Source organism: Phymastichus coffea, unplaced genomic scaffold (genome assembly GCF_024137745.1).
Source record: "Phymastichus coffea isolate CEN01 unplaced genomic scaffold, Cenicafe_Pcof_1.1 PCOF00002, whole genome shotgun sequence".
NCBI lineage: Eukaryota > Metazoa > Arthropoda > Insecta > Hymenoptera > Eulophidae > Phymastichus > Phymastichus coffea.
Window position 1 is genome coordinate 5,539,896 of NW_026706813.1, and position 13,540 is coordinate 5,553,435.

The 13,540-nt window shown below is 35.8% G+C and overlaps 1 protein-coding gene across 2 annotated transcripts in view; it reads right to left on the minus strand.

Annotated features, from left to right (window-relative positions):
• LOC131663142 (probable serine/threonine-protein kinase DDB_G0283337) overlaps window positions 1–13,540 on the minus strand; it is a 270,050-nt gene that overhangs the window by 86,287 nt on the left and 170,223 nt on the right. Inside the window, exons 3-4 of one of the 2 annotated variants that reach the window (XM_058933307.1) lie at window positions 5,735–6,697; window positions 5,371–5,631 (exon numbers count right to left, since the gene is read on the minus strand). In XM_058933307.1, the coding sequence (XP_058789290.1) occupies window positions 5,614–5,631; window positions 5,735–6,697 (981 nt within the window). In that variant the 3' untranslated portion in view covers window positions 5,371–5,613. Of the gene's footprint in view, window positions 1–5,370; window positions 5,632–5,734; window positions 6,698–13,540 lie in introns of those variants that run through there. The other variant, XM_058933298.1, reaches the window with a different exon arrangement.

Consider the following 13,540-nt stretch of genomic DNA (forward strand, 5'->3'; position numbering starts at 1 on the left):
ATTCATATAGAGATCCCGCTCTCCCCATTACGTTCTTCCAGATTTCTCTTCATTTTGTTAATTCTTTCGTTATTATAAACTGCTACGACATCACATTTTCTTCCTTTAGAGACTCTTATCCCTTCTGCAATTATCCCAAATTTTCATTCTTTCATCTTTACTCCGGTTGCTATCCATTTTTTAAGTCTGATTAGGACCCCTCCACTTGCTATCCCTTTTCTTTTTGATCTTATTGCTGCCTTCCCTCCTCACATATGCTCTCCTATTTTTTTCAGGAAGTTTTCTATCTTTTTCTCTTCTAACCATGTTTCCTGCAGTATTATAATATTATATTCCTTTATGTTGTTCCATTCATTTCATATTTTTCTTGATTTCGTGATATTCCAGTCTATTTCTGTGTTTCTCCTATTTTTCCCTTATCTACCCCCCCCCCCCCTTTTATGAATGTTACCCTCTTCTTTCAGCTCATACCATACCCCCTTGTCTTTCTCTCCATTCATACCAAGTTTCCTCCACAATTATTTTCTGATATCTTGCTATAGCTCTTCTTTCCCTTGCTCTTTCCTCCTTCTTAACCGTGCCTATCTATTCCTGAATTACTTCCTTCCTTACTGTCAAGTCATCTTCGATCTATATAGCCTTCTTCTTCAATTTTTATTTATTTTTGATTATATCCATCTTATCTTGGAGTGTGCAAAGTATTAAAACAGTCCCCTCTCTAGTAGTTTCTGTTCTATAAATCTTGATTGTAGATCTTAGTATGACCTCTAGTTTCTCTTTGTATCTTGACAACGCTTTCTTCCCTCTCCAACCCATCATCTCTCTCACAAGTATATTATTTTTCCTTGCTACTCTTTCCTTTCTCTCATATTCTTGCTCAGTATCAATCATCTTATCCGTAACTTTCCACCTTCTTTCCTTCCTATATTGGTGGCATAAATCTTCCTTTTGCTTGATCCCTCCTATTCCTGTTTTCTTCCACATAGAGTCCTCGTAGCCTCTCCTCGAAATCCCTCTGTTTGTTTTCCCTTACGTTGAATGCTTCCCTTGCCCCTGCATCGTCATCTTCTTCTCTCCTTTTCATTGCTTCGCTTCCTCCTGGTGCCCCCTCTCTTCTATACTAGTATCTCGGTCCCTCTCTCTCCAGTTCATCAATCCTCTCCTGCAATTTGTTTATTTTAGAGTCTTTCTTATTTATTTCTCTCCAAATTTCATCAAATCTAATTTCCCAGTTCCATTCTATAATTCTTAATTCCTCTTTATGCTTCTTTATATTGCTTTAATTATCCCCTCTAACAATCTTATTTTCCTTTCAATTTCACTTTTAATTTTTTTTATATCGTAACTTACCTCATCCATTCTTCTTTCTCTTTGATTTATTCCATCATTACCTGTCTCAATTCTTCTGTCTTTTTCTAATAACCTCTCCTCATCCCATTGTTTAGCTGCTGTTTCCATATCCGTGAAAGTTTTTTCATTATCCGCCTCACAGGTGTTGATGTGCTCACTCATATCCTTCTTCCATTATTTTCGCCCTTTTTATACTTTCTTCCTCATGCAATTTTTCATTGTCCTTCCCCCCTGACTATTCCCTCTCCGCCACTTTTACCATAAATTTTTTTATTTCCATTTCTTGTGGATTTCCACCATTAGACTGTCCTCTCTTAGATAGTCTTCCTCTTTTTTTCCTGTAATCTGCTTCGTCGCACATTCTTTTTCTTTCTCTCCTCCTTTTTCTGCGACTTCCTCCGGTACTCTTAACCTTACTTACGCCTCTTCTTTTTCTTCTTCCTGTAACTTTCCTCTAACCACTTATTTTCTCATACCTTCACTTTCCTCTTGTCCTTTCTATATTAGGTTCCTTTTCTGCTATCTATTCATTCACTTTTCTTACTTTTTACTTTTTAACTTAATTCTTTTGTTTGCTGCGTTACGCTGCACTGTTGCTCATTCCGGTGTTCAACCGCAAGTCCATTAACTCAGAGTATGATAGTTATTTAAGTTCAGGGAACATATAATTTGAGCAGGAAAGGTAAGAGTAAAAATATGAGAAAGAAAAGTATAGGCTAAAATAAATATATTAAGCATCTATACTAGATTAGCTGCCTGAAATTTCCAATATAACACATCACATTCTCAAGCAGCAACCATTAAAATGACTACCATTTTTTAAAAAAAATATCACTGAAGTAATAAATTGTTTCGCTTTAGGATGTCACATGTGCTACGAAAATTTAGCGTTTGAATTTAGAGCAGGGTTTGGTAAATTTCAAAACTTTTAGTACGGCTAAAAGTATGTTTGATAAATCTTTACTTAATCGAAGACGAAGTGAGCAGACTTTGGTGGATTTAAAGGAACAGGGTTTGGTGAATTTCAAGGCTTGTGATTTGGCTAAAGGTTTACTCGATGGATTTGGAGTGAACAAGGTTTGATAGATTTGAAGACTTGTGATTTGGTTTAAGGTATGCTTGATTGAGTTTGAGTGAGTCGGGTTTGGTAGATTTGAAATTTTGTGATTTATCCTCTGTTCCATCCCACATTTTAGAGAAAATAAAAGATGAAGAAGGAAATAAAAATAATAAAAGAAAACTAGATGACAATGAATTTTCAGCAGTGTACAGTAACAAAGAACTACGTTCATCAACTGGAAAGCCCCACCCATTTAATCATGCTTAAGTGAATGATTTAATCCGAGATTTGGGATTTTCCAAAGATAACTCAATACTATTAGCTTTAAAGTTACAATAGAAGGATGTTTTACATCCAGAAGTATGTTTTATATCGTAAAACATCGTGAGGAAAAATTAATCTATTTTTTTCCGAAACAGATTCTTCCACGGGTAGTTTAAAAGCAGTTCTTCTTCATAATGATAATCTGTATGGATTAGTTCCCATCGGATACTTAACAACCCTTGATGAAAAGTATGAAAATATGAAGTTACTTGTAGAAAAACTAGAGCATGCAAATAAGAAATGGGTCGTATGAGCAAGCTTTAGAGTCATATCCATTCTTCTTCGTTAGCAAGGTGGATATACTAAATACCCATGCTTCATCTGTATGTAGGATAGTAGAGCTGATGACCAACACTGGTCAACAAAATTCAGATCAATCAAGTAAACGTTTGATCTAAACTTAGCTCTTAGAATATAACAAACTCTGCTTATTACACATTTAAATAAGTCAATATGACAATAAATAGCAAGTGAGAATAGAAAAAAGTAGGTTTCAAGGCTTTGTAGTTAATACAAAGTTAATGATATTACAGTATATTTATTTCAAAATTATTGTAAAAAATTCATTGTAAGCGAGGTTAAGCGGGATTTAAAGACTTGCTATTTATTCGAAAGTTTACTTGGTTAAGTCCGACATAAGTAATATTTAGTGGATTTGTTATATTTACAATTGTGTCAAATGTTTATTCGAGTAAACTCATGTGAAACACGGTTAAGTAGATTTATAGGCTTACGTTTTGGCTGAAGACTTGGAGTAAGCAAGGTTTGGTAAATTTCAAGCTTGTGATTTGACTAAAGGTTTACTCGATTGATTTGGAGTGAACAAGGTTTGATAGGTTTGAAGACTTGTGATTTGGTTTAAGGTATGCTTGATTGAGTTTGAGTGAGTCGGGTTTGGTAGATTTGAAACTTTGTGATTTAGCTGATGTTTGAGTTGACTGAACTTAGAAAGAATAAAGTTTGATCTATTTGGAGGCTTGTGGTTTGACGGAAGCTTTCCTTCACTTTATTTAGATTGAGCAAGGTTTAATGGATTTTAAAACTCGTGGAAAGGAAAATACATATTTAATACTATTTTTATAAATTAAACTAGTAAGTGAAGCTAAATGTCTATCTAGAAAGCTCTTTGGATAGCGTAAGGCTAATTTCTCGTATTTAATATGAACGGAAGCTTAATCTGTGAAAGATTTTCATTGAATTTATTAAAAAAAAGCCATTAACTCAGACTTTTGGTGTTTGATTTATTTTTATTGGTAAAACGTAATAAGAGTATTCTAGTCAAATGTAAAGCACAGCCTGCTGTGTATTAGCAGACCTGTAAAATTCTTAATATTCAAATTATAATAAGAAATATCTTCAAAATTAAATATCTCTGCAAAATTAATGATATTTGAGCAAACTCAACGTCACTTTAAAGAGGAAGACCAACTTATTAAGATGCTCTGAGTATAATTACTATTCGATGAAAAATGACGAAGCTACATAACCTTCAAAATGTTAAAAAATGGGGTTTTTTGCATTTTTAGGTTAAAATATTTTGCAAACCTTATGTGATGAAGCATTTTTGAGCCCAAATTCAGATTCAGCGATCCAAAATTAATCGGAAATGACTTGTCTCATTCAATGTACATTTTTGAAGTCAGACTGTGTTATTTGTACTCTGACATGTGTCGGTTATGTATTTTACGTTACAAGGGATGCGGTAAGAGACAAGTAAACCAGGTCAAAAAGAGAACGGATGGTTGAAGTGGGATAAATAGAAGAAGAGTGTGATAGAATAAGAGTTTGAGAAAAAAGAGACAAAAAGAGATAAATAATTTTAGGAGTGATTCTACGCCACATGCGCTAATGAAGATAAATAGAGAAAACTACGGTCCTTAACTCACCACAAGAGAAGAGAGAAATTTGATGTCTATCAGCATGCAAAGGAATACGTGTTGGAAAGAAAAAGCGGCTATAATAGAGTTCATATAGATGTTCGTTCTTCAAGAGATGCAGATTCCATGCAAATATTTTATCACTTTTGGAAGTTTCTGTCATCCTAGATGCCGATCACGACAAAACAGGTACGTTTTGCACCCTCTCTAATGTTTTTACTTTCAGTATACAGTATGAATTGCATCTGTGAACGTAAAATACTTATCTTTTCTGTGTACATATTTTTTCCCTAAATATATTCAGTATTGCTATTAAATGATTCATTGCTCAACGTTATTTAATCCTCACTGCCTCACAATCTCTCTCATTTTTGCGTTATCGGTGTTAATTAATTAAGCGTACAAGTTTAAGTATGCTCGTTTGAATAAATCAGCCAATAATAAATTATTGCATGGTATATTATTGTTCTAAGCGCACTTATGACATTGTAAAACAAAACTCCTATTATGAATTTATCATGCTTATTTTGTAAGAATGAACTGTGAAATTGTTGCGTATGGAGGAACTTATGATACCAATCTTTATTCGTTACAAAACTTATAAAATAAAATTTTTTAAATGATTTCTAAGGGCAAATTATGATTGATAAATAATTATCCTTTAACTATAGTACAAATTTTTATACTGTAATAAAAATATGAGATATAGATAACGATTGATCTTTTAAATAAGATTATGATTGATTACATCATTTTATTCAAGTTTTATCTGATTATTGAAGACAGAAAAAGCTTTAGAATAAGGAAGTGAATAATTAATAAATGAATATAAACTTTTTAATAACTATCGACAAAATTTTGATGGCTCATTAACAATTATGCTAGTATATAGTGCAGAGTTTATTTGGATGTATTCATATATTCTCTGATGGTAATACGAAATTTTGTTTCACCTGAAGAATTTCAAATAGTATAAGTAAAATGTTCTTGCTGCCCCCTTATCTATTCAAACTTATAGAGCTACAAAAAAAATTATTAATACTTCAATATAAGAGTGCATACTTCTCTTAAAACTATTTTAATGTTTCATAAAAATTAATTTATGTAAAACAAAATTTTTTACCTGCATATGCTGAAGACATTCTTCTTGCATCTCTAGAGTCATTTTGTGTACAAATGTACTGTACTTATTGAACATTATTGCATTCTGGAACATGAGCATCACGTCTCTTTGAAAGTGAGAAGTTGATCTTATAGTACCATTATCTATCTTCTTTTTGATTGTTGACAAATCCATTGGTTTGAATATAATTGAATGGTATCCCGGTGCTTGATCTTCTGTTATCGGTCTAAGAAATATAGACGCATATTTATTTGTAGAAAGTCTATGATATACTAACATTATTGATTTTTTCCATGCTCGATAATCAGCATTTTCCCAGCTGGATTCATTTTCGGTTTCGCTATCGATAGTGGCATTCTGTTTTTTAGAGTATGTTTTTATCGCTCTACCTCCTTGTAATTTTCCTATAGCAGGTTCTTCATCATCTATATCATTGGCGATTTCAGAAGCTTCTATATTTTCTTGTTTTATTACTATACTTCTATTAGATAAAAATTTATCTTTTCTAAATGCACTGTCTGTGTTTTCATTACCACTTTCAATCTGCTCAATCTTAACATAAGTAGCAATTTCATAATCTTGTGCATTATCGTTTTCTTTTACTTCGTCTATATCTAGTGAATCTTGCAATATTTCTTCTTTTATTTTAATATTAGCTGGTTCAATTAAAGGTGAATATTCGCTTATTTGTTGGTCATTAATTAAAGAGCTTTTTAAAATTGTTGAGTCATTTGGTAACAGTGTTTTCTTTTCAAGTTCAATTTGATTATTAAATATATCTTTTGAATTTATGGAATTTTCCTGCATTTGATACTCTTGAATCAAAGAGTCACTAACTTTTAAATCTGAAATCCTTACTTTTTTAGCAACATCATCAGAAGTATCATCGTTCTTGATTTCAGAGATTATTTCATGGCAGTGATTGTCGTTTTCAAATATATTTTCATGTTTTTGGTTTTTGTCCTGTAATTACATAAGAAAATTAATCAATTTTAAAATATAAAAATAAAAAAATGCATAAAGAACGAATTTGCCAAATTAAGTGTAGTCACAACTCTGTTGAAAATCCCTCCCAGCATAAGATACGACGTTGACACGCGAGCTGCGAGCGAGCGCATAGTTATTAGTTTAATGTGACTAATAAGCGTGAGCGCATGTATTAAAATCTTTAAGAGTTTTCATTCTGATAATACATCTAGAGTTCTTGAGCTATCCTGATTATGTTTTATATTAATAAATAAGTAGATATAAAGTGTAACTATTTGTATTGTGTTAAAAAATTATTTGCTTAATCACCAGTCCTTCAGCCCACGTTATAATACAGTATTAATGGACTTACAATGGAAGCAGAGTGTACTTGGAAGAGTAGTTATGATCTACCGAGGAAAAATCTGATGATTACTGTCTATTAGAAAACAATGTAGAAATATATTGAGACAAAGATTCAGGCGAAATGTCTGAACTTGTGAGTTAAATAATCGAGTGAAGCGCAGATATTTATAGTTTGGCGCGCTACAAGGCACAAGATTTGAAACTTGAAATTTTAAAAGTAAGTATATCATTTAAAAATTCTTTTTATTCTACGAGATTGTTCTTAATCAAGGGTCCTTATAAAACGTACTGAGTTGAATATCAGTAACTAAATTAATAAAATAAAATAAAAGAGTTGAGTTATAAGCTGAAAAAAAAGCTTATTTAAGTAATTAATTTCACACACACACACACACACACACACACACACACACACACACACACACACACACACACACACACACACACACACACACACACACACACACACACACACACACACACACACACACACACACACACACACACACACAGACGTGTCGAAGAGCCTGCAGAGCAGCAGCGCTACGAGTTGCCCGTGCATACCGAACTGTATCGGACATTGCAGTCTCGGTAATCGCTGGAATAGCGCCTATCGACCTACTAGCATGCGACAGAGCAGAAATATACCGTGAAGGAGGTCGTAACGAAGAGAACAATGCTGATAGACATGTCCACAGCAAACGGTGGACGCAAAATTTAATGCGAGAATGGCAGAGAAAATGGGACAACGCAGTGAAAGGTCGCTGGACTCATCGCATCATCCCGAACATTGACAAGTGGACAGGCAGGCGCCACGGACACCTCACCTTCCAACTGACACAGGTGCTCACCGGTCATGGCTGCTTCCGCAGTTATCTCCAACGCATCGGTATCTATGCGAGTGCCGAATGCCCAGCCTGTCCACGCACTGACGAGGACGTAGAACATGTCCTATTTGTGTGTCCCCGCTTCGCTGAAGAACGGATGCATTTCCGCACGGAGTGGAATGATCCAATGAGTCCCGAAGGGCTCGGAGCTTGCCTGCTCGGCTCGTCAGAGGGATAGGAAACGGTAGTGACCTTTGCCTCGTCAGTGGTAAACCGGCTGACCGAAGTAAGAAAGGAGGAAGAGAGAAGACGTGTCAGGTCTATCATGCATAGATAGAGCGAGGTGCCAGACTATGGGACTAAAAAGCGCTCCTAAACTACCACAGAGTAGTTGGTAGAGCGCGGTCACCCCATCCGATGCAGAGGAACGTAGGATCTGGGGTCACCTATGTCCATAGGATAACAAGGCGCCAGCCTATCCTAAGGGCTCCCCTGCCTTTGCGGGAGAGTAAAGGACATTGGGTTGAGCCCAGACTCCCTCACCCGATGCAGAGGAATGTAGGTGTCGAGGTGGAGTCTGTCCAGAGGATGACCGGACGATGCCGTTGGAAGAAGACGTGTAAATCGATGCCGTAAGAAGAAGACGAGGCTAACATAGCCGAAGACGATGAAGATCGAAGAAAACGAAACAGCCGAAAGGTAATGAAGAAGACAAGGCTAATATAGCAGAAGCCCCCCCGCGAAGTAATGCCTAGCGGCGCGGGCGGTTCCCGCGGGGGATACAGGCAGGACATAGAGAGATGGGAGTTTAGTGGGTATACCATGCTTAGGGATTCCCACAGGCCGTTACGTGCATAAAGCATTCTCCAACTCTCTTTAATAAAAAAAAAAAAAAAAAAAAACACACACACACACACACACACACACACACACACACACACACACACACACACACACACACACACACACACACTTAGTAGTCTACTTAGTAGTCTAAGTAGACGGGGAGGTGAACCCCGACGTGGCGCGTCCCAGGTGGTGGATAGGGAGGCTCGCTTGCTATTGGCTTGCCAATAGCGGGAGGGCTTGAGGGAAATAAAATACCTCTCGCGGACCAAACACAAACCCTGTCCAGGGTCACGGACTAGGAGTAAGTGCTCCGAATATAAACCAATCATGGCGAGTACAACTCAAAGTAAATCGTTTACGGTGCAAGGGAGGGATATCCTAGTACCGGCGCCTGGTGGGAGTAAGCAAGCGGGCTCCCCGACGTCGTCATCTCATGACCGCAGTGCTGCAGGGGTTGGTCACTCGACCCCTGTAGTACCTAATGCTACAAGTGACGTAGAGAATGGCTCTGCTGGCAAGCTTCAGCAACTCGAGGAAGCAATAGAGGAGCTTCTGGAGATGCTGAACGATAAAAGCCAGAGAACAGTTAATAATAACACGCGCGGCCTAGCGAAAAAGGTTAAAAACGCGTTCAGGAGCCTTAAAAGTGAAATGCCAAAGGAGCAGATTGACAAGGTACCAGCTCCTGATAACCGTTGGGTCGAAGACCCCGTTGGCATAAGAAAGAAACTGTTCTCGACGCCGACTGATAAACAACTGCCGAATTCCTCTGACGGCACGCCTAAGCGAAAAGCAGGCTCTCCGCCTTGTATGGAAACAGCGACAGTCAAGAGGAATAAGAGGAATCAGCAGAATACGGCGGTATTTGCAGAGAAGCAGACTGAACGAGGCAAAACCCGGGAGGAAGGAGAAAAGGCTGAAAATTGGGAAGAGCCCAGGGAAGAAAAGAGAAGAAAGAAGAATGCAAAGAAGAAGAAGAAGAAAGAAGAGCCAAAGAAGAGAAATCCTTTACCAAAACGAGGCCCTCAAAAACTAACAAATGCCTTGCTAGTTCGGGCCAGGAACCCTGGAGAAAATTACTCCAGACTCTGCAAAAAAGTGGAAGAGTTTTTCTCAGAGAATCAGGTAGAGGGAGAAGAGAGCGAATTAATGAGAATACGGAGGACACGGAAAAATGAAGTGTTGGTCGTACTGAAAGGCAGAAACAGGGAAAAAAACTGAAGCGCTCAGGAGCCGGGTAGGCGACAAGCTGGCGGCTGTAGCGGAGGTTATCAGCAAAGTACAGGAGGCAAACCTCGAAATCAAGGAGATAACCGAGTCGACGACCAAGGAACAGGTTGTTAAGGCCCTGCAAAAAGCGGCTGGTCCGGAGTGGAAGGTCATCACTGACGCGGTGATAAATCTGCGACAATAATACGTAGGTATGCAGGTGGCATCGATCCGGCTTCCTGCGGAACTCGCGGAGAAACTTATCAGTGGTGGATCTAAGATCCTGGATCCTGGTAATCCTAACGACTTTCTGCGTCGATTCATAACTGTAGACGAAATGTGGATACACCACTACACTCTTGAGACGAAGGAACAGTCAAAACAGTGGATTGTGAAGTGTTAAACAGCTCCAAAGAAGGCTAAGACAGTAAAATCGGCCAGCAAGGTTATGGACACTGTTTTTTGGGATGTACGTGGAATTATCTTCTTCAATTATTTAGAAAAGGGACAAACAATCACTGGAGAGTATTATGCGTCATTGTTGGACCGGTTATGCGAGAATATAAAGGAATAACGGCCTCATTTAAACAAAAAAAAATTCCGTTTCATCAAGAAAATACACAAGTGCACAGTTGCTTAGTTTCAATGGCTAAAATTATGGAATTGAACTTCGAATTAGTAGACCATCCACCTTATTCACCAGATTAAGTCCCTAGTGATATTTTTTTATTCCCAAACTTAAAAAAGTGGCATGCCAGACAACAATTCATCTCGAATGAGGAAGTCATAACACAAACAAATGGTTATTTTGAAGAACTTCCAAAATTATTTCTTTCAAACGGCTTAAAAATACTTGGAGGACGCCTCGAAAAGTGTATTGAGCTAAGAGATGATTATGTTAAAAAATAAAAAAAAAATTGTTTTTCTATCTTTTTCTAAGGACTTATTGAGCCACCCTCGAATTAGAGAATAACATTTTTTTTTAATATTAAGAGAGATTTTCACTTTGGTGAAAAATAAAAATTAAGAGATTGTGAATGTCGTATAAATGAATGGAAAGTTTCTGAGTTTAGAGTTTATAAAAGAAATACAATTTTCGAGAATCGGATGACCATTGGTGCAGGGAATAGCTGAATGGAGCTTATCGTTTCACGTACGGCATAAAAACGTGAGTTCGAGTATATAACTGATCGCAATTTTTACGGACCTAAAGTTTTCACATAATGTAATATTAAGTATTTGAACACGTTTCTTTTAATATGCAAAGTTAGAATGCTTGAGGGATTTTAATTAATATTAAAAGTTCAAATATTAATCATATCACATTGGTAAGCTCTCATTCTTTGTTGTTCATCGGTGGGCTTCGGGGCGACGTTGTGTGTTTGATGCTTGAATTAGTCATGATCTTTCTTGCGCACGTTTTAGCTCCTTAAGTTGATACACCTTAAGATGAACTGTATCTACCTCAGCTTTGATTTCAATCGGTGTAAGACCTTTGAAATAGAAATGATTTATTACCGTTCGGAGCTCATTTTTTTCCATTGTTAAAAATAAGCAAAAGTTGTTTACGTTGCTCGAGGAAAAAAACGGAACTACTCGATGGATCTGGCTGAAATTTTGACAGCATTCTATTTAGAAGTGAAGCTTACTTTTGCAATATAAGTTCTGATACTTTACAATTTTCAAAATCTGACTTAATTTTTGTGATCAGCATTCCCAGAAATCCCAAAAATCCGAACGCATGCATATATTTTTTCGAATGTATATTATACTTTTTTCATAGAAACAATATGCAGTGGTTGAACGATATACAAAGTAAACTGTATATCCAGTTGCATATTAATCAAAAGACCACATCCGAATTTTTATAGTGATTTGGACCCCTAGCCATTTTTAAAAGCAATTACAAGATCCTTTTTGGGGTGGTATTAAACGTCTTCACACCAATTTTAAGCCCTTAAAATGCATTAGAACCGGTCAAATGTAAAAAACCGTTTTCCTGCACTTTCTTCACGTTTTGGCCTTCATGTCAGAGAAAGCAATATTTTTTGACGTACTTTTTTACTCGTGAGAATTTTTCCTAACTACTAAATGTATTTTTAAAACTTTTTCGAAGCTTTCAAACTTGAGCTTGATTTTTTGTAATTTTTTTACTTTTTTCTCATTTTTCAGCAAGAGGCCGAACCAACGTCATTTGAAAACTTATTTCATTTGATACCCCGGTTAAAAATACGTTAGATAAAGCTTCAAGAAGATCGAAAATCGACATGCCACAGGCGCTATAGGCATATAAACAACGTATAATCGTTATTATTACTGATTTTCGATACGCTAGTTGATCCGTAATTGAATATTCTTGAAATTTTTACAATTTCTTTTGATATTCTTACTCCTAACAGTTTTTTTCCGACATGCATATATATTTATAATTTTTTTTCACAACTCAAGAACTAGTTGGAACGCTTTTTCAGGCGATAAAATGCACTTTTTTAAGATTTATTTTTCACTTTTTCAGCAATATATATATACACACTCATTCCGGAAATAAAAAAAATAGTTACAACATAAGGAAGCTGTTTAATCAAATAGAAAAAGTTCAATTTATATTTTCTACTGATATAATATATATCAACCGATCATAATTTTTATCAAATAACAATGTACAATATATATTTACAAATAGCAAAAGTAACTTCTTACGTTATAAGAAAAATAATCTGAAAAAAATGCACAAAAATATTAAGATTTTACGAGAGTAGTAAGTGTATCTGAATTTTCTTTTCTTCTAAGTTACAGTTATTCGCTGTCGTAATATTCCTTACTATCAAGGTCAGACTCTTATGGAAATTCATGCGATGCACCTTCTTGTCTATCTGCAGTTGTTTCTTTATTAATATTATTCTGATTGTATTTAATAAATTAACTTATTCTCTGAATAATAATGTCAATTTTCAGCTGGTTCAAATAGCCTCCTTTCGTATTTTGCGCAAGACAAATAATAGATTACAGCTGCAGCATGACAAAAGCAACCTACTGTTCTTAACCCATTAGGGCAATCGCAATAATGTCTTAGAATACTGTTATGTTCGTATACGTTCGAAACAAGTACAAGCTTTATGTAACATTTATATGTTTTTCTGTTAATGTGCTGCGATCTTACTAAAACCATGAAGATATTTTCATGTATTTTCAAATATTTTAATTGAAGTTTACCCTCATCATCTAACATTTCAGCTAGATATAAAACTGTGATGGCAAGCTGGTATGTGCCAAAAAATAGAATTTTTACAGAATTTTTAAATCTTGATCAGTCATCTCTGGAAAATCATCAATAGCCTCTGAATTTAATTTAACAAAGAAGGATACGAGTAGTTAGCGACTCCAATCAGTTTCTTGAACATCTTGGGCAAGAGTATTTTCAACGTCTATCGAGCTTAACATTTTTCTGATAATTTCGTCACTAATATTAAAATCGGTATTGAAATACTTTCCATACTCATTATTTAGGTAATACGTAATTTTACAGAGGGATTTTGCTTTCAAAAGTATTTTATATCTATTTGGTGGTGAAGTAGCTTGAATTTTAATT